Source organism: Sesamum indicum, linkage group LG7, assembly GCF_026168435.1.
Source record: "Sesamum indicum cultivar Baizhima isolate 11 linkage group LG7, ASM2616843v1, whole genome shotgun sequence".
Taxonomy (NCBI): Eukaryota; Viridiplantae; Streptophyta; class Magnoliopsida; order Lamiales; family Pedaliaceae; genus Sesamum; species Sesamum indicum.
The window spans coordinates 12,923,017-12,940,809 of record NC_142663.1 but is presented as its reverse complement, the minus strand read 5'-3'; the positions used below and the strand labels follow the sequence as shown (position 1 = coordinate 12,940,809).

At 33.9% G+C, this 17,793-nt stretch overlaps 4 protein-coding genes across 8 annotated transcripts; 2 read left to right on the top strand and 2 right to left on the bottom strand.

Annotated features, from left to right (window-relative positions):
* Positions 1-383: 383 nt before the first annotated feature.
* LOC105166805 (chloroplastic import inner membrane translocase subunit HP30-2) lies at positions 384-3,632 on the top strand. 2 transcript variants are annotated; one of them, XM_011086292.3, is made up of 6 exons: positions 384-884; positions 1,404-1,519; positions 2,601-2,727; positions 2,995-3,143; positions 3,242-3,304; positions 3,400-3,632. In XM_011086292.3, the coding sequence occupies exons 1-6, from the start codon at positions 567-569 to the stop codon at positions 3,437-3,439; spliced, it is 813 nt and encodes a 270-aa protein (XP_011084594.1). In that variant the 5' UTR covers positions 384-566; the 3' UTR covers positions 3,440-3,632. The 2 variants fall into 2 exon arrangements, with proteins under 2 accessions (XP_011084594.1, XP_011084593.1); XM_011086291.3 differs by having other exon boundaries at positions 3,397-3,632.
* A 1,177-nt stretch (positions 3,633-4,809) lies between these two features.
* Positions 4,810-5,333, bottom strand: LOC105166808 (protein RESPONSE TO LOW SULFUR 3). Its single transcript, XM_011086296.3, has one exon. It carries the CDS (start codon positions 5,331-5,333, stop codon positions 5,007-5,009), a length of 327 nt encoding a protein of 108 aa, XP_011084598.1. The 3' UTR covers positions 4,810-5,006.
* On the top strand, positions 5,241-17,542 carry LOC105166807 (Peptidase C78, ubiquitin fold modifier-specific peptidase 1/ 2). Of its 4 annotated transcripts, XM_088882836.1 has the most exons (9): positions 5,241-5,380; positions 5,469-5,571; positions 14,187-14,265; positions 14,380-14,473; positions 14,899-15,725; positions 15,867-15,978; positions 16,548-16,643; positions 16,721-16,807; positions 16,995-17,542. In XM_088882836.1, exons 1-8 carry the CDS (start codon positions 5,375-5,377, stop codon positions 16,802-16,804), a joined length of 1,401 nt encoding a protein of 466 aa, XP_088738962.1. In that variant the 5' UTR covers positions 5,241-5,374; the 3' UTR covers positions 16,805-16,807; positions 16,995-17,542. The 4 variants fall into 4 exon arrangements, with proteins under 4 accessions (XP_088738962.1, XP_020551080.2, XP_020551079.2 ...); XM_020695421.2 differs by lacking the exon at positions 5,241-5,380 and having other exon boundaries at positions 5,442-5,571; positions 17,341-17,542; XM_020695420.2 differs by lacking the exon at positions 5,241-5,380 and having other exon boundaries at positions 5,442-5,571.
* LOC105166806 (protein RESPONSE TO LOW SULFUR 3) lies at positions 10,256-10,933 on the bottom strand. Its single transcript, XM_011086293.3, has one exon. The coding sequence runs from the start codon at positions 10,850-10,852 to the stop codon at positions 10,526-10,528; it is 327 nt and encodes a 108-aa protein (XP_011084595.1). The 5' UTR covers positions 10,853-10,933; the 3' UTR covers positions 10,256-10,525.
* Positions 17,543-17,793: the final 251 nt, after the last annotated feature.

Here is a 17,793-nt window from a genome sequence, read left to right as displayed (position 1 = left end):
TTTCCTAGAAAGTACAAAACATGACAATGTTAAACAAGGAATAAAATAAAATATTTATGTAATTTTTTACTAATACAAGCAATTTTCGTCCAAATTATAACGAAAATGGATTAGGTGTAAACGGTAAATTTTTAAAGTTTGTGTAAGTAGAATTTTAATTTTTTTAGAAAAAAATATAATTTCACATTTTTTTTAAGGAATCTAAGTATAATTAATTCATTAATTAACGAAAATAATTAAAATCATAAAAGAATTGTCAATTTATGGACTTAAAATATAAATAAAGATTGTTTAGGGACTGAAATTGAATGAACGGTATTGTGTAGGGATGAAAAGTATAATTCTCCCGTGATTAGCCCGTTGAAAATCTTGGTCATGGGTTTTAGGGGAGAAATTGGCAAAGAGACACTAGCAGTAGTAGTGTTATCCATTTCTTCCCTCTCTGACCTCCTCACATGAAGCAGCCTCCCCCAAATTTTCACTCAGATTCAGAAACCCTGCGCCATTGATTCCTAGGAAAAGGTAAAAGGAGAGTGAAGCGATAGCTTCCTAGTTAATTCGAAATTATGGGGGAAAGTAAGCAAGGGATTATGGTGGTGGAAATTCCAGGCAAGGCCGGCGGTTTGATGGGACAAGTTGAGCAGAACCCAATTGCAGTGGTGCAGGCTAAGCTGAAAGAGGTGGAGACTAGGTTTAAAGGGTGGCTGGCGAAGCAGTCTTTGCCGGTGGAGGCTGCTGTCGTCACCGCCACCAGTGGGGCACAAGGCGCCGCAATTGGCGGTTTCATGGGGACTCTCACGGGTGATGCTTCCTCCTTGGTTACTCCGCCGCCAAACGCTGTTAACCTCAACCCGGATGCTATGGCTTCGCTCAAGCAAGCTCAGGTCTATATGCTCCATTTTTTCTCGATTAATTTACTCATTCGGGAATCGGTTGTTATATTCTGCTATTTTGAGTAGTCAGAATTACTTTTTTCCAATGAAACAGTGAATATTCGTTTTAGTGAAATTTATTGGATTAGATTATGTGTTATGAAGTTCGGAAGTTGACGTACGTTTGCATTTTTTTAACCTTTTTGCAATTTACCTTTTGTTCTCGTTGACAAGGCTGGGGGTATGATCTCCAGCGTTTTGAGATCAATGTACTTTTTACATTTGTATTTTTGCCACCATTGACTGATGAGAGTAACTACTGCCCAGCCCGATTGACTGTTTAATGTAGTTAGTGCAAGTACAAAGTTCAGTGGGTTTTCGACTTAAAAATGTTTATGGACTTATGAGAAATGGCTGATATTTTTGCAAATTGCCAGTAAATGAACTTCTTGCATGAACATTCAGGTTTAGCTGGTTAACTAATTTTGTGATAATAGTATGAAGGCTTACTTGGTATACTGTTGCCTACAGGCCCTTGCAGGAGGTCCTTTGGTGCAGGCACGCAATTTTGCTGTCATGACTGGTGTCAATGCCGGCATTTCATGTATCATGAGAAGATTGAGAGGCAAGGAAGACGTTCAATCGAGGTATGCTTTCGCTGAAAAATTATCACAGACCTCTACCTTTCTGCTTATATTGGTATGTGATTTTGGCCCTGTTTGATAGGCCAAAAGTTAATCTTTTCTCACATGCTAAAGTGTCTTTTCTTTTACAGCTTCTGGTTTCTTAAACAAGATATATTTCCCACTGGTAGAATTTGGAGCTTTAATGAGTCTTTTTGACATAACCCGTGCATTTGGCTGATAAGCATTCTAACTAACTCTTTGTTACTTTACGTGCAAGTTGAAGCCACTCTTACTGCATCTGGGTTAAATGTCTCTCCCTGAACATGTCGAGTTGGTTTCCTATGATAAATGTTGGAAAAACTAGAACCCGTCCTTTTTTAAAAAATTTGGAAATAGAGATTAAAGTTATCACCGCAAACGTGGTATATTGAGTGAAGTGGAATTTTTCAGCAGTTAAGTGGAATGTGGATGGAAAAGCTGACCCAATAGTTTTTGCATTTGACAGCCAACTCTGTTGTTCCTTGTGAGCCATTAATTTAATAATTGCACTTCTGATCATGAGGATGGGAGGAAATTCAGATAGGCTATTGATTTAGTTTATGTTTATGTGGTGCAAAAGGTGAATATTATTACCTCAATGAATTCATAGCGACTTATGTGACACAAAACTCTTTCTGCAAACTCAAACTGAATTGATGGACATCATGGGAGAAACTAAACTATGAGGGCTACAATAAGATGCATAATTGCACCAGTATACTTGGTCTTGATTTTGGCTAAAGGAATACAAACTCAACTATTCAAGCCCTAGCACAAACTCATTCAGTCTCTAGACTCTGAACTTGGAGCTGGTTATTTGGTTTTTGTGCTGGATGCTCTAAAACAAATATACCATTGGAGTAAATATTTGTCTCTCTGATTATGCTTCCTGTCCTTTCTATCAATCATGTTTGAGCTGGATGCTCTAAAATAAATATACCAATGGAGTAAATATTTTTCTCTCTGATTATGCCTCCTGTCCGCATTTATTCTTGCTTAATCCTCCTATCCGTCTTTGTTCTCCCTGCTGTAAATTTTGACTGGCTACTCCTGGTGACTGCAGTATGGTTGCAGCTTTTGGTTCTGGGGCCATGTTTTCATTAGTAAGTGGGATGGGTGGACCGAATCAGGCAGCGAATGCTGTTACCTCTGGTCTTTTCTTTGCGCTGGTTCAAGGTGGAATTTTCCAGGTGATTTTTAGCAGAGAAACATGAACCTGTACATGTACATTCATCTCAGTATTGCTTAACACGACTGTGAATATACAGAAATAATTTTCTTTGATCAATAATCTACTGTTTTTATTCTTTAGTATTTCAGTTTGAAGCTTTCCAGTTTTAATGGTTGTAATCCAGTTTCCTTATGAAGTCTATGTATTCAAGAATTTTTTGTGTTTGTCTCCAGACAGTGATTTAGGATTTTACGTTAAATAAGTTGAAGTTCCTTTTGGCTTGCAGTTAGGACAGAAGTTTTCACAACCACCAACTGAAGATGTGTACTATGTGAAAACAAGGTCTATGTTGAGCAACCTTGGCCTACAAAACTATGAGAAGAATTTCAAGAAAGGCTTGTTAACCGACAACACTTTGCCGCTGCTAACTGATAGGTAAGTGCCCATGACTTATTACTTTATGATGACATCTGAATATACATTGCAAAGCTTGGCTTACAGTTGATGTCATTGCATTTCTTGTTAAAATTCAGTGCTCTTAGAGATGTGAACATACCCCCCGGACCAAGGCTGCTTATTCTTGATCATATAGAGAGGTATCGACCAGTCTTCATCTTATGTATTATATGCTCTATTAATTATCCTAGAATTCTTGGAAATCTGGAAATTTGATTCACTCTTATATCAGCAGGAGCCCGGAGCTGAAAGAAAGGAGAAGAGGTTCCCCATGAAGTACTGCTGCTAAATCAAATCTCAGCTACTGAGGTATGAAATCTTTGACTAGGAAATAGTTTTCCTTCTTCCACATAAAAGAGACAGCAACAGTTTTCTTTCACTCTGTTTATTGTATGCTAGAATAATACTACGTTGTACCAACATTCTAAATTTGGCGAGGAATTTGATTCTTGTTTGTCATTCCATTCATGACATCTCGTCTGGTATTTGAGCAGTTTCGTTTGTATCGATGCCCTCACAGACCCAGTTGTAGCTAGATTTGCCCTTCAATAGCTAAAAGCATATAAATAGGCAATCTGTGACCCAATAACACTTATTTGCTCTAAATTTCCGTTCTGGGAAAAAATGGGATGAGCCAAGATTGAATATATATTATTTTATAATTTGATGATCATGAATGAATCACAACGTAGTTTGATTTATATCATGTTTGTTGAAGAATTACCATGATACTGTAAGTAGGGTGGCATTTAAGTCAGGTAATTAGGGTCCCAACCCGACCCAAGTGGGTTCAAATTTTCCCGACTTCTTTTTAGTTTTCCTCCATCCTTCAAATCTTCTTTTTCTCCTATCTTCCCAACTTCCATATCTTCTTTTTTTATTTTACTTTCCAAAACCATTCAAAATATATCTATAAAACCCTAGAATTTACAAAGAGAAGGCGAAATGAATTTATCAATCCAAATGTCGGTGTTTGATGTTTAATTTTCTTATTATGGTTAAGATAATTATTATTATTATTTTTTATTTAATTTAGTTGATTGAAGTTAAATTTCTTATTTTTTACTTCTCGTTATACAAAATTAGTATATTGTATATTGAAATATTCATAATTTATGAACTCAAAATTAAAATATAATAGATTAAAAGTGGGAGGAGAAAAACGGTGAAAAGGTCATTAAATTTTAATGCTGCATTTGTGATTTTATAAAGAATAAAGGAAAATCCCATACTGAATATGGGGTACCCATAAAATTTGTATTGGGCTGGGATAGGTAGTTTAGCTACGCAACATAGGGCGCAATGCTGTACCTGGTAAGTTCCAGCAACTCTTGGACCCAGTCCAAATGCTCTACAAGAATTCCCAAAACTCATCAGCCTCCCCTGTAGTGTAGGTGCCAATCCCATTATTAAACTTAAGTTGGATTCAATTAAAGCTCGACTGCGGCAGCAACTGTACCAAATGCAAATGTAATTTTTCAAATTTGATGTTAATTTAAACAAATTTAAATAATGATATATTTGAATCTACTCAAATTATTCACGATCCTAACAACACGATAGCCCACAGCGTAACTCCGGCTGCCGTGGATGCAGTGGGTTTCAGATTGATACAATACTAGAGTTTTTAACAGGGTTGGCGATATATGGGCTAATTTCACAAATAACTGATACTACTAGCTAATTTACATTAATACAGGGAACCCTAACCCCAACTTTTTACTATACGAATGTTGGAACAACATTATGAGAACTATTACATACATCTACAGCATTAATTACAAAACCCTCTTCCTCTCTAACATTATTACACAACTCCTCACAAGAAAATAACTAAAGACTTTATAATTTCAATATTGACAAGTTTTTAACGTCATCATTGGTTGGCGGAGAAGAAGAAGATTCTCGAAGAAGTCTGTGCGCATCAGAAAGCTGTTCCATCAACTCCATAACTCTCGCCCTGTACTCTCGAGCCTCGTTCACCGCCTCCGCCTCCAGCTCCCCTAGCTGCCAGCACAGCCTCTCCTCCCCCTCCTCCGCCACCCTCACCCTCCCCCACGCACTCCTCAACTCCTCCTTCATTCTATCCTCCCTCTCCAAACTCTTCTTCAGCTCTCTCTCCAACTCCTCGTTCCTCCGCCGCAGCACCGCCTCCGTCTCCGCTGCCATCGACGAACTAAAATCGGTGAAAATAATGTTACTGTGCTGTGATGTCAGTTAAGCCCCTTCTCTTCTCCTACGAATGATAATAATTTCTGGAAATGATTGATAGCATGCATGGGAATTGCGGATTTTTATATGCAGCTGGAAACTAAAAAACGGGTGGTGTCCAGGTTCAACGTATGTGATTGCTTGTTCGAGGAGATGCCGCGATTTCGCGAGAGTGGTTCTAGAACCCGCGGTCAAGGTTTGAATTCTGATCCTTCCTTCTTCTGATTTTCTCTCTCGATCTAAATCGACTTAATTTATTAATCTATGAACACAACTGGGGCTAATGTATATGCTTTCACACACAAGAAGAAATTTCAATGTATGTAGACGTGTTTACCAATTTGATTCAAGTGCGACTCGCCCTAGCGTCATCCAATGCGTTCATAGAATAATGGGGTCCGACTAACTGTAACGTCTGGGACTCTAATAACGTCAAGCCCTGGACTTTTGTGGTGTAGTCTTTTCCTATAATTATTATACTTTTATAGAACTCATAATGTCTTATTATATTAAATGCTTATATGTATATATATATACATGAATATATAAAAGTAATAATTGATGGTGCTTTATATATCCTCTTTAATAAAAGTATTGATTAGGTAATTTATCATCTAATCTGATTTAGTTGAATATATATAGGTAATTTCCACGGCAAGTAAATTATATTTATATATTCTTATTGTTGGCTCGATTGGTAAAGACAACTCATCTTTAATTAAAAGGTTCTGAGTTCGAATCTCTCTATTGATGTAGGATTGCATTGATTAGTAACTTTTAAGTACCTTTTGATGTAGGTAAGTTTTTCATATTGGTCGCAGACGGAGAATTTGAGTAGCTTATAAGCCGTAACGCCTCCTTTCCCTAGCAAGAAGTCCCTTTAGGACAATCCCGTAAATCCCCTGTGAAATTAAAGTGGATAATATATCGTAAATTAGACATCGATAGTTTATAAGTGATATATGCTGGCACATATAACAATGGCCAGTGGTAGTGAATGGAGTCGAATTCATCGAACTTTTACATACCAAGAAAAGATTATATTTGCGTAATTATGTGATTGATATATAAATTGAGAGGAGTTATCAACAAGATTTGATTTTCTAAAATAAAATTTTAATGCTAGCTCTGAATTATTATTTTTAATGATAATAATATGTAAGAATTATATTTCTTAAGCTTTATTTAAAGTCCTGTGCTCAATGTATGAGAGTTCAACAAAATCAACACGCTGTGGATGGTTGAATTGGAAGATGAGTAGCTAGGACCATTTCCTCACGCTATAATGTATGGACACAGATGCGGATATAATATAATATGAATATGGTCGTACAATTTTTAACAAATTAGAAAGCGATACAATACTGATATAATTATATAAAATATAATTTTTGTTATATATATTTTTCATAAAATTAAAATATAAAAAATATTAAGATAATACATAAAATAATCATGCCTATATCTAAATTCTCAATCAAAATATATCGCGTCAAAAACATACATAATTAATTTATTTTAAAAGGGTATGCAATAAAAAATTTCTAATCATCCACATTAGTAAATCATTATGATTATCTCTCAAATTTTTAATAATTTATTCCCAAAGCTTTTACTTTGAGAGAATGAATTAAATCTTTTTCGTTGTTTATTCAACTTATTTTTTTTATTTTTGAAAGACAATAAAAAAAATTTAAATTATAAAAAAAAAACTCTAAGCGTGTCGGATATGTGAATAGACTTACCTGGCATTATATCTTTTTTTTTTATTTGATAATTTTAAACAGATAAATATCGTATTAAATACACATTTAATATATATGTAACAAAATGTCCGTATCTTACATTATAGTGTAACGCGATAAGACCACACTTTATAGAAACATCCATTTGAAAACTACAAGTACTTGAAAGTTGAAACTGATGGTGTGTTGATAGGTCCCCTTTCTACTATTAGGAGGTTGAATCATCAATCCCTTCACCTTTGCTTTCTTAATTATCCTCTTCTTTTTTCTTGTCAAGTCGGATCAAAGATATGGCTGTCCAATAATACCAATACCGTCTCCAATTATTTATTTTGGATTATACCCTTTGATCTTAGGCTTATTTTTTCAAACACCCCGGGCCCTTTTATGAAATTATAATTACACCCTTTGAAGTAAGGGTGGACGTTCGGATTAGGTTGTTCGGATCCCGACCCTAATCAAACACGTTCATGTAAATGGGGTCAGGTATTCTTTAAATTTTTTAAGAAATTGGGTCGGTTAATTAAAAAATAAAAATCAAAATTGAGTATACGATATTTTTTCATGTAAACGCGTAGACTATACGATATTTAATTAAAAAATAAAAATCAAAATAAAATTAAAGAGAAAGATATATAGTTGGTTGATCTTCTTATCAGGTTATTAATATTAAAAATTTACAGGTATAAAGTTATGAAAAGAAAAATATGTTTTTAGATATTTCATTGTTGCTCCTACTTTTCTTCACATTTAAATTATAAAAAGGAAAGAAAAAATTGGGGTATTAGATTTAGAGTACTTGATTTTAACAGGTACCGAAATTAGTCGAGTCTCAGTTTCATCGACTTTGTACCGATCCAAAAACCCCGAAATTCAAAAACTCGACCCTGACCCACCCCTACTTTAATGTACCTTAGGAAATATTTATGTAAATAACGAATTTACTTGAATTGTAACTATAACTTCGAGGAATCTGTTTCTAGTTTTACAAACATCAGATATGTTTGTGCAATTAGATATAATATTAGGGGTGTTAAAGCTAATTCAATCCAAAGATAAATAAATAATGACACAAGAATTTTTCTACTATGTTTGCCCTTACCTTTATTTGAGTGGAGCTTATGGAGACGTGGGTGCATCATGTGCATTCATACTCCATTTTGAGTAACTACAACCCTAATTAACTGAAATCACAAGTCAAAATAGGGGCCCACCAAGAAAGCTTCCTAATCCTGCCTACTTCTTCCTTTTCTTTTCTCTATTGGGATGGAGAGGCAATGAAAAGGGATTGCTTGCTTTGATTACAAAAAGATAAGCAAACGTTGCAAGACTCGTCATTTCATTTGACGTTTAATAATTAATGCCGCCTGTTTATGGTTGAAAACTCATTCCCCATTATCATCTTTTCAAACTCTTTTCTTTTTTTTTTTTTGTTTTTGATAAAATTATACTTTTTATTCTATAAATTTAGGTCATTAGCATTTTTAGTTAAGGGTGCTCGTGACGTGGTTTCGATTTTTTTTTAAAATTATTCTCAAATTGAATTATCATTGGCAGTTTTATAAAATAACTTTTTAAATTGTCACTTTTAAAAACCAAAATCAAAGGTACGGTTTTGAGCGGTTTTAATACTTATAACAAAACTAAAATGTTGAGACTAACAAAAATCAAGAAAGAAAACAAATATTTGTATGTAGCAAGCAAGAAAGATTAATTGAATTTTTTAAAATATTAAAAATTATTATGTAGTATAATTCATATATTTTGATGTTGACATCACACTATATTCAGAAAATAAATATAAAAATAATAACAATAACAAATACTTTAATATAATTGTGTCAAAATCATGATGTAATTGAGAACGAATTTTGATTAGTGATTATTCTTTAATATGAAAATGGTGTAGTGGGTGGGAAGGAGTAATTTAAAAATATAATTTTTTATAATTGATAGTAATGGTAATTGTGGTTGGAAATAAAGACAAGTATGTTGGGACGCAATGAGAGGAAAGCGTGGGGCATGTGTTACCACCTTTAATTCTTGCTATCAAAATGTCAAATCCTTCGATACGTTTTTATTTGATACGTTCCCATAAACCCACCCCAAATTTTCCTTCATTTGATGCCATGCCTCGTCATCTATAAAGTATGTTTGGATTTTTATTATTATTATTAATTTATTACGATTTGACTTGACAACAACGTAATTTATATACTATTAATTGCATATATTATATCTATAGAGAAATTAGGGGTATTGATTTGGATTCTCAAAATCAGGCTGCCCCATATTTATTTTATTTTAATTTGAATTGTTATTGATATTTTGACTTTATTTCTTATTGTAACATAAAGTTGAATGTATTCATCCACGTATTTGATTCAAATACAACGTCACAAACAAGAACGCGTCTTCCACTATTTTTAAATCATCTATGATGGCTCTTGCTTATTTTGATCAGTTATAATAAGAGCAATCTATATATTTACACATCTTAAGTTTATAAAAGTTTAGGTGATGCGAGTCGAAATTGTTGGAATTCTCAAAGCGATACACTCTCGGACGATCGTATTTTAGTATCAACCTTGTATTACTATTACCAGTGGTTCTGAGAAATAATAATCCGATAACAATATTATCAAATTCTTTATCAAAATTGAATTTTGATTGGGGTCAAAGCCATTGATGACTTGACGATCTCGAACAGATGGGATCCACTCATCGGCTTGAATGTGAACTAGCCTACAGTGTAGATCTTTAAGCCTGTTGAAGCGGATCTCAATTAAAACTTTTCAATAATTAGGTTAATTTATAATGAGATCACATAATTGCACCCCACGATCATAAATTTATATTTATATTATAAGCCCCCAAATATTTTAGGATTTCAGGCGTTAAAACCCATACTGTGCACGTGTCGTGCAAACAACCCTTATACGAGCAATAAATCAACGGTGTATGACCAGATCAGGAGGGCCGCAAATCTTTGTCCTATTTTATAAGTTTGTCGTTATGGGATTTTATTGTATAACCCCATCAAATATTGATTAAAGGTCAATAACAAATAAAAATAGAGACTGCCAATATCCAAGAAATTGTAGCAAGCTAGAAAAACAAAATAAGAGAGAGAGAGAGAGATCAATAATATATTATTCACAAACCTGAACAATTAAACATCAGCATACATACATAACTCTCCACAAGATTTACAGAAATCCCTCCCAGAGGGACAAAAAGCGAAAATCCCATGGACTTAAAAGGCAAATACCCCACACCAAAAGGACCAAAATGAAAGGGGAAGAAACCAAAATACAAATAAATATTGTGGTGATTTTGTAATTTACTGCTTTTTACAAAGAAAATATCATCATAATAATTTAAAAGTGGGAGCAGGAATAGTACTTATACATTAATGGAAGCATCTTGCAGAAGTTTGTGCGCAACAGAAAGCTGTTCCATCAGAACCGTTATGTGGGCCCTATATTCCCTCGCGTGATTGACGGCCTCCGCCTCCAGCTCTCCTAGCTGGTTGCACAGCCGCTCCTCCGCCTCCTCCGCCACCATCAGCCGCTTCCATAATCTCTCCAGCTCTTCCTTCATCCTCTCCTCCCTTTCCAGGCTTCTCTTCAGCTCCTTCTCCAACTCTTCGTTTCTCTTCTCCAGGTTCTCCGCCGCCGGATGACCGTCGCGGCGTTGGGTGGCGCGTGGTAGCACGATGGTTGGAGGCATGTTTTGGAAAAGGCCGGCGAAGAGGTGTGAGCTTGGGGGCAATAGTGAAAATGTGTTGATTTTTGCCGAGTATGGTGTTTCATCTCGAGGGGGTTTTATAGAACATAGGATGGCCTGCACATGAACTTTGAATTGACAAAATTGCCCTTTTAAATTTATTATTATTACTAATAATTTGTTGCATACCATACTTGTCAATGTAATTCTTTAAATATTTTTTTATTAATCATAGAGCATATAAAAAATAATAAATTAATTAATATTAAATTTATAAAATATGCATGATTTCTTTTTTTTTTTTAAAGCTACTAAAATATAGTTATGAATAGGGCTGAAAAATAAATTAATTATTTGATACTCAATCGATAAAAAATTATTTGAACTCAAATTATAAAACTTAATAAACTAAACTTGAAGAAAATGTTTTGTTCGATAAACTCTAGAGCTTGGCTTGAGCTCTATTCGATTAGTGCAAAAATAATAAAATATATTTAAAAATATCAAATTACACGAGTTCGACTTTAACAAGATTTGTGCTTTCTAGGATTGCTAATACTTTGAGACATAAATTGTAGGGAGGGGACATGTCTAGGTTCAATGTATGTGATTGTTTGGAGTCGAGGACTAGGAGGAGTACGACCATTCAATCCAAAACTTAAATAATTATTAGTTGAGATTTGGATTACTTGACAATGAATCTGTTCCGCCTATTTATAAATTATTAGGCGGCGGCCCCTTCCTGCATTCATTGGCCACATATGTGAAAAAATGTCAAATCCCTCGTCAAAGCTTCTCCCATACTCGACGCCCTATGTCTATGCCTATGGGATATCCAATTCACTTGAGTTTCGACTTTACATATGCTCTACACAAAATATTTGTACTAACATCATAAATAAATGTGTATTAAAAATAATATGTATGTTTGAATTTATTTTTTAAGATAATTTAAATTATTGTATGTTTAATGTTGTGTTTTTTGAGGATAAAAATTGTTGATCATTATCAAATCATATTATTTTTATATATTTTATGTATATGTATGTGTATATATATATGTATTCAATATTATTTTTTTTTTTTGAATTGACTAAATGAATCGAATATATGTTCAACTACGTCTATCAAAAGATTGATCCCCAACAAATTTCATGATGTTATAACTCAACAGAAGTTAGAGCAGTCTACCTAACCCCTAGCTCATGCTTATTGAAAGGAGCATTCATTACACAAAAAGTCATCACACACAATACGACACATGTCATTACATACCCAAGTCAAATCCACAATAAGAGCAAATCTAAAATAGTATTGTGTTGCGATGAAGCTTTGCACCTCAAGGCCTTGATACTTTATTTCACGGTAACATGTAATTTTCTTTCACAAATTTAAAAAATATTGCGCATATAATTAAAAAACAAGTATCAACCCTCGAATCAACATCTGAAAAGAAGAAACAAGATGTTATTTTGGGAAATGAATCATGGGGTTATTTGCATTACAGAGATTGCAACCACTTTATTTAAATCAATAAAATATTATTTCCACATTGTTCTTATCTTGTACTTAATTTTTTTATAAACTCAAAATATTTTTGTGAACAACTACATTCAAATATCAGAATATATTTAAATTGAAACCAGACAAGGAAATCTATATGCGTAGAATTCGAACTCGTGATATGTTGATTGTGAGCTCTTAATCCTATCAATTGAGCAAAACTTACTAATATTATTTTCGATTCATCAAATATGTCACTTATCTAGATTTGATCCCTCATCAAATTCAATTCTCACTTTTTAAGATTCCATCAAATTAAAATATAACTGATCAAAATAATAAAAGTCGAACAATCTCATAAATCACAAAACATAAAAATAAGACATAAAAATAGAAAATAAATACATAAAAGTTACATCATCAAATACATAAAACAATTTAAAAATATTCTAAACATCTGTAAAAAAAAAATTCAATCTTAAGCAAATGATTTATTGCTTCTTCTTTTTTTTTTTTTTCTTCTTCTCTTTATTTCCACTTGGCTCTCCATGTGCATTTTTATTTGATTTATAACATTATTTGGTATTTGTATTATTCTGATTGGTTGTAGTTTAGTCTTTTTATTATCTGGATATATAGAAATTTTTATCAAACTTGGGATGGTTATTAGGTTGATTTTAAGAAATTTTTAGTACATTTTTTTTATTTTATCATTATATATAAGTAAATTTTCATTTTAATAGTACTAATTTTTTATTGCACGCGGTTTCAGTGAGCATATAAAAAAACTTTAGTAAAGAAGAAAATTATAAAAAGAATAAATTATTATAAATGTGGAGTAGTGGGTGATTAAGAGGAAAAAAATATATTATTAAATTATTAAAAATTATTAAAATTACTAGTTTGATAATTTAAAAAAAAATAAAAGGCAAATTTAGATAATAAAAAATTATTACAATAAAATATTATATTTTATTATAGTATAGATACGTAAGAAATTTGTTTGATGAAATGGTGATACTATTATATTTCCAAAAAATGGTTGGGTATAAAATCTCTTGAGCACTTATACATTTTTCTTTTTTGAAAATTCTTTTAATTTTAGTGAATATTTTATGATGCGGTTAAATTTGACGAATCTTGAAATGTGAATAATAAATACGAGGGATAAAATTCAAATAAGTGACATAATAAATGGATCAAATGTGATATTAATCTAATTTATTCTAAATAACAGAATAATAAAATACACGTTGAAAATTAATTTAAAAAAAAGAATAATCACATAATAATAATGCGAGTTAAATATATAATCTATTTGAGATTGGAGGTATACTTAATATGGAGATTGAGGATTTAGAGATTTGCTCTTTTCTTAATTTTTTTTCCTACTTAGTTTTTGATTAAAAACAATGGAAAAAATATCTGAATAACTGTTATAAACATTTACTAGTTTTATATGTTTATCTCACTCACATGCTTTTGATTATTCGCAATTACGTCGTATTTTAATACAATTAATCCGTAAAATTCATCTTCCGCGTACCGTATTTGATGGCAAAAAAATACACAAGATTGCCTCCAAGAAACAAAGAGAGATTTCAGTATTATTATCGAAATTGGCGTCAACTTTGGAATTATTGATATATTTAATTAATATTCGATGCGCATGTATTTAAATGAATCGTATTTATTGAGGAGAAAAATAGAAAGGAAAAAAGGAGATTTCGTGAATAAAGAATTAAAAATTTGAATAATGTAATTTCCATTATCAGATCCTATAAATCCCTGGTTCTACCGCGCTTCATAATTCTACAGTCTTCCCTTTCTCCAGTTCAAATTTTGAGCTCCGCAATGGATTTCGCGACCTGTCCTATTTGTAATTTCAGCATTCCGTCTCCCGAACTCGAGAGGTATTTTGTATGCTCTTTGTTCTCCTTGTTTTTGAGGTATATTTGTATGTGTTGATGTGTTCTTTTCGTTTCAGTTTTCTGTATTTGTCTTTATTTTGGGGTTTGATTCCGCAGGCATGTGGATGAGCATTTCTCTGATGAAGATTACGCCAGAGACTTTGAATTCGCGCAGCAAATTGCTCGTACTCCGCCTACGCTGCCTCGAATTGTATGTCAGTATGCGTTTTGGTGGTTTTTCCCTTTCGTTTTGTCGTTTTATTTTGTGGATACAGATTTGTTTGAATAGATTGTTTCGAGGTTTTTTTTTGGCGGATTAAGGTGAAATCAGCTGCTTGTGATTAGTTATTTGTTTGAACAGTGTGTATTTGTCAATTTCTCATAGTTTTTTAACTTGTAGCAGTTTGAAATGTCATATGCCGCCAAAGGGAGTGTCTACTTATTTTCTTTATTCCTGTTCTGTTTTGTTGCGTTGTTGTGCTGGAACTGAGCGCTGGAGGAACAGGAAAAGTGGACTAGTTCGAGCAACAACTATAGAATTTGCATAATGTTTATATAGTTGAGATCAATTGATTTGCATGCTTGAATTGTTGCGTCATCAATAATGGTAATATGCCAAATGCATTTTATTTGCAGGCGGAAGATTCCTCGGAATGTAAGCCTAGTTGTGGGGATGATCCTCAGAACAGTTCTTCTAGGTGTGATGCCAAGGTAACTGCAACCATTGGGAACACTTGCGATGAGAGGCACGCCTCTTTATTCCGCTCACAGAGTAAGGAGTCATTCTACAAAGTCGAAGGCGGTTTGATGACTATGTTAAGAAAATGTTTGGAATTAGAATCAGGAGACTCCACAAGTATCTTGTCTGGGCATGTCGATCATTTTCAGAGCACTGACTCATGGGACGCTGGGTGGGGATGTGGGTGGCGTAATATCCAAATGCTTAGCTCACACTTGATTGCCCAACGACAAGAAGCAAGAGAGGTGCTGTATGGTGGTTCTGGGTTTGTACCTAGTATTGGATCTCTACAAAGATGGCTTGAACTTGCTTGGGAAAAAGGTTTTGATACTCCTGGTGCAGATGAATTTGATCAGAAAATATATGGCAAGAGAAACTGGATTGGAACCACTGAATGCGCTGCACTTCTCCGTTCCTTTGGTCTGCGTGCCAGGATAGTCGATTTTTCCAGTAGAGATTTTGAGTTGGCGGCTTCTTCAGCTCTTCATTTAGGCCTTGATACAAGGGAACTTCCACAGGTTTATGGACCAATGGATATATTTCTGTCGAAGGGGAAACTAGATTTGCCACCTACAGTTTCCTCCTGGAACCAAAGCTATAAACATTTTAGTGTTTCGTCTAAGGATAAGGGACATCAGATTCTTACTGAGTGGGTGTGGAATTACTTCTCTGGAAGCAATGTCAGCAGATCAAGCGACCGTCGTGTTGTTCTTAGCGAGAAAGCGTAAGTAAATGGGAGTTGCTATCATAAAATTCTTATAATATAATAATGATGATGCTTATTTTCTTAGATATTTGTTTTAATCAAGGACAATTTCTTTTTAAGCATGCATAACTCAATCTTAACCTAGACATTCCTGAGCAGGCCATTGTACTTCCAACATGATGGCCATTCGAGAACCATTGTTGGTATTCAAGCTAAGCATCAGAAGAACGGGAAGCAGCTGTACAACTTACTGATTTTCGATCCTGCTGAAGTAAGAACATTCCATCTGCATTTATTTCTGTTGTTATAAGCTTCAGTTTTACTGTAGTCTATGAAATACGACGACTATTCTGGAGACAAGATGCTAAGTGCAAACTGATAGTTTAACATTGACCACACTTTTTGTGTTTAAATTCTCTTATGATGCATTTGGATTGATGGATTTGAAACTAAGGATTTCAAATTCATAGTAACAAGTCCACCAAATTTGTTTGGATGATTCAATGCTCTATAGAAAATTTCAGAATTATGAATTCCCATTTTGGACTATATTGATTGATTTCAAATCCATCTAATATGAAGTTATTGGAAATCCTTCCTCCGAATCCATTCATCAATTCCAAATTATTCATCCAAACATAGCCTAGTGAACTAGGTGAATTCTATGAGCTTATAAGTCTGCAATCACCTTCTGTTTTACCTTACTCTTGATGATTCTTCTTGGTCTTGTTGATAAACCCATTGCTGCATGCACCAGATTCATAAATTAAGTATAGAATACTTCCAGATTGCTTGATCACAATTAGCCGCCATTCTGACTTCCAATCCGATTCTTTCTAGAAAACAAGAGCTCTGGAAAAATCCTTCAGAGTGAACGTTGGGTGGCAGAAATTGATTAAGAGAGGTGTCCACACACTGAAGAAGCCGCAGTACCAGGTTGTCACGTGTTCTGCTTGATATTTTGTTTGTCTTATTGTAATTCGAGGAGTTGGTAACATGTGGTTTTGTCTCAGTTGTGCTTTATTGAACCTGGAATTGCTCATGGGGAAGAGTTGGAGGAGCTGAAGGCCTTACACAGCACCCGTCATGAATTTTAGACCGTAATGTTCATGCTTATATTTCCGTACCATGTTTATCTTGGATGATGCCCAATCAATTTTCTAAACTATATCACTTCCGCCCACATGATTCTGAGCTCATTAATTATTACAACTACGTGTGGAGGCTCCACAATTGATAAAATAAAGAACACTAAGATTCCGTCTTCCCTTTAATTGCTTCATGCAGGCATATCAATTTTCCAGGCCTCTGGAAACCTGAAAGTCCCGAGAGAACTCTATTTTTTATTGAGGGTTGCATGGACACCTCTTTCCAAAACCTTGCTATTATGAATCGCTAGTAGGGTATCTGAGAAACATCTTGCTGGAGTTGGGACTCGCCCAATTTCAGTCTGTCAGTCAAGGTTGAATGCAGATGTTAATGTTAACCTGTTCTGGTCGAGTTCAGTTGCTAATTTTACCCCGGAGACAAGACCAACAGGCTCAGCATCGGCATCTTGTTCAGCGATAAGTTATTGCATTATCATGTATTCATGTTCCAGACTTCCAATACTAAATGTTGCTCAACTTTACAGAAAGGGGAGGGAGGCTGAAGACGTTACTAGGGCTGCGGCAAAAATTCCTTCACATGGAATGGTCCACCATCCTGATGGTTCAGGCACAAGTATTTATATTGTGTTTGGATTAATGAATTTGTAGTTATTATTACAAAAGAAAAATTGAAATTCTTTGATTCTTGAGTTATTTTTAATAATATTATAAGAAAATTCCAAGTTATTTAATATGTATATAATATGAAGCTATTTTAAATCCTTTCTTTAAATTGGTCACTCAAATCCAAATGTGTTCAACCAAATGATGCCTTAGGGTATTTAACTTCAGCCTGTCAAGATCAGCTCATACTTAGCCTAACCAAGAACAAGAATGTACAAACCAACATAAATGTAAAATTCAAGCTCGAGCATGAAAGCATTTCCAGCTTAGTTTTACAATTCAGATGCATTTTATTCAGCATATGCTCATTTAAA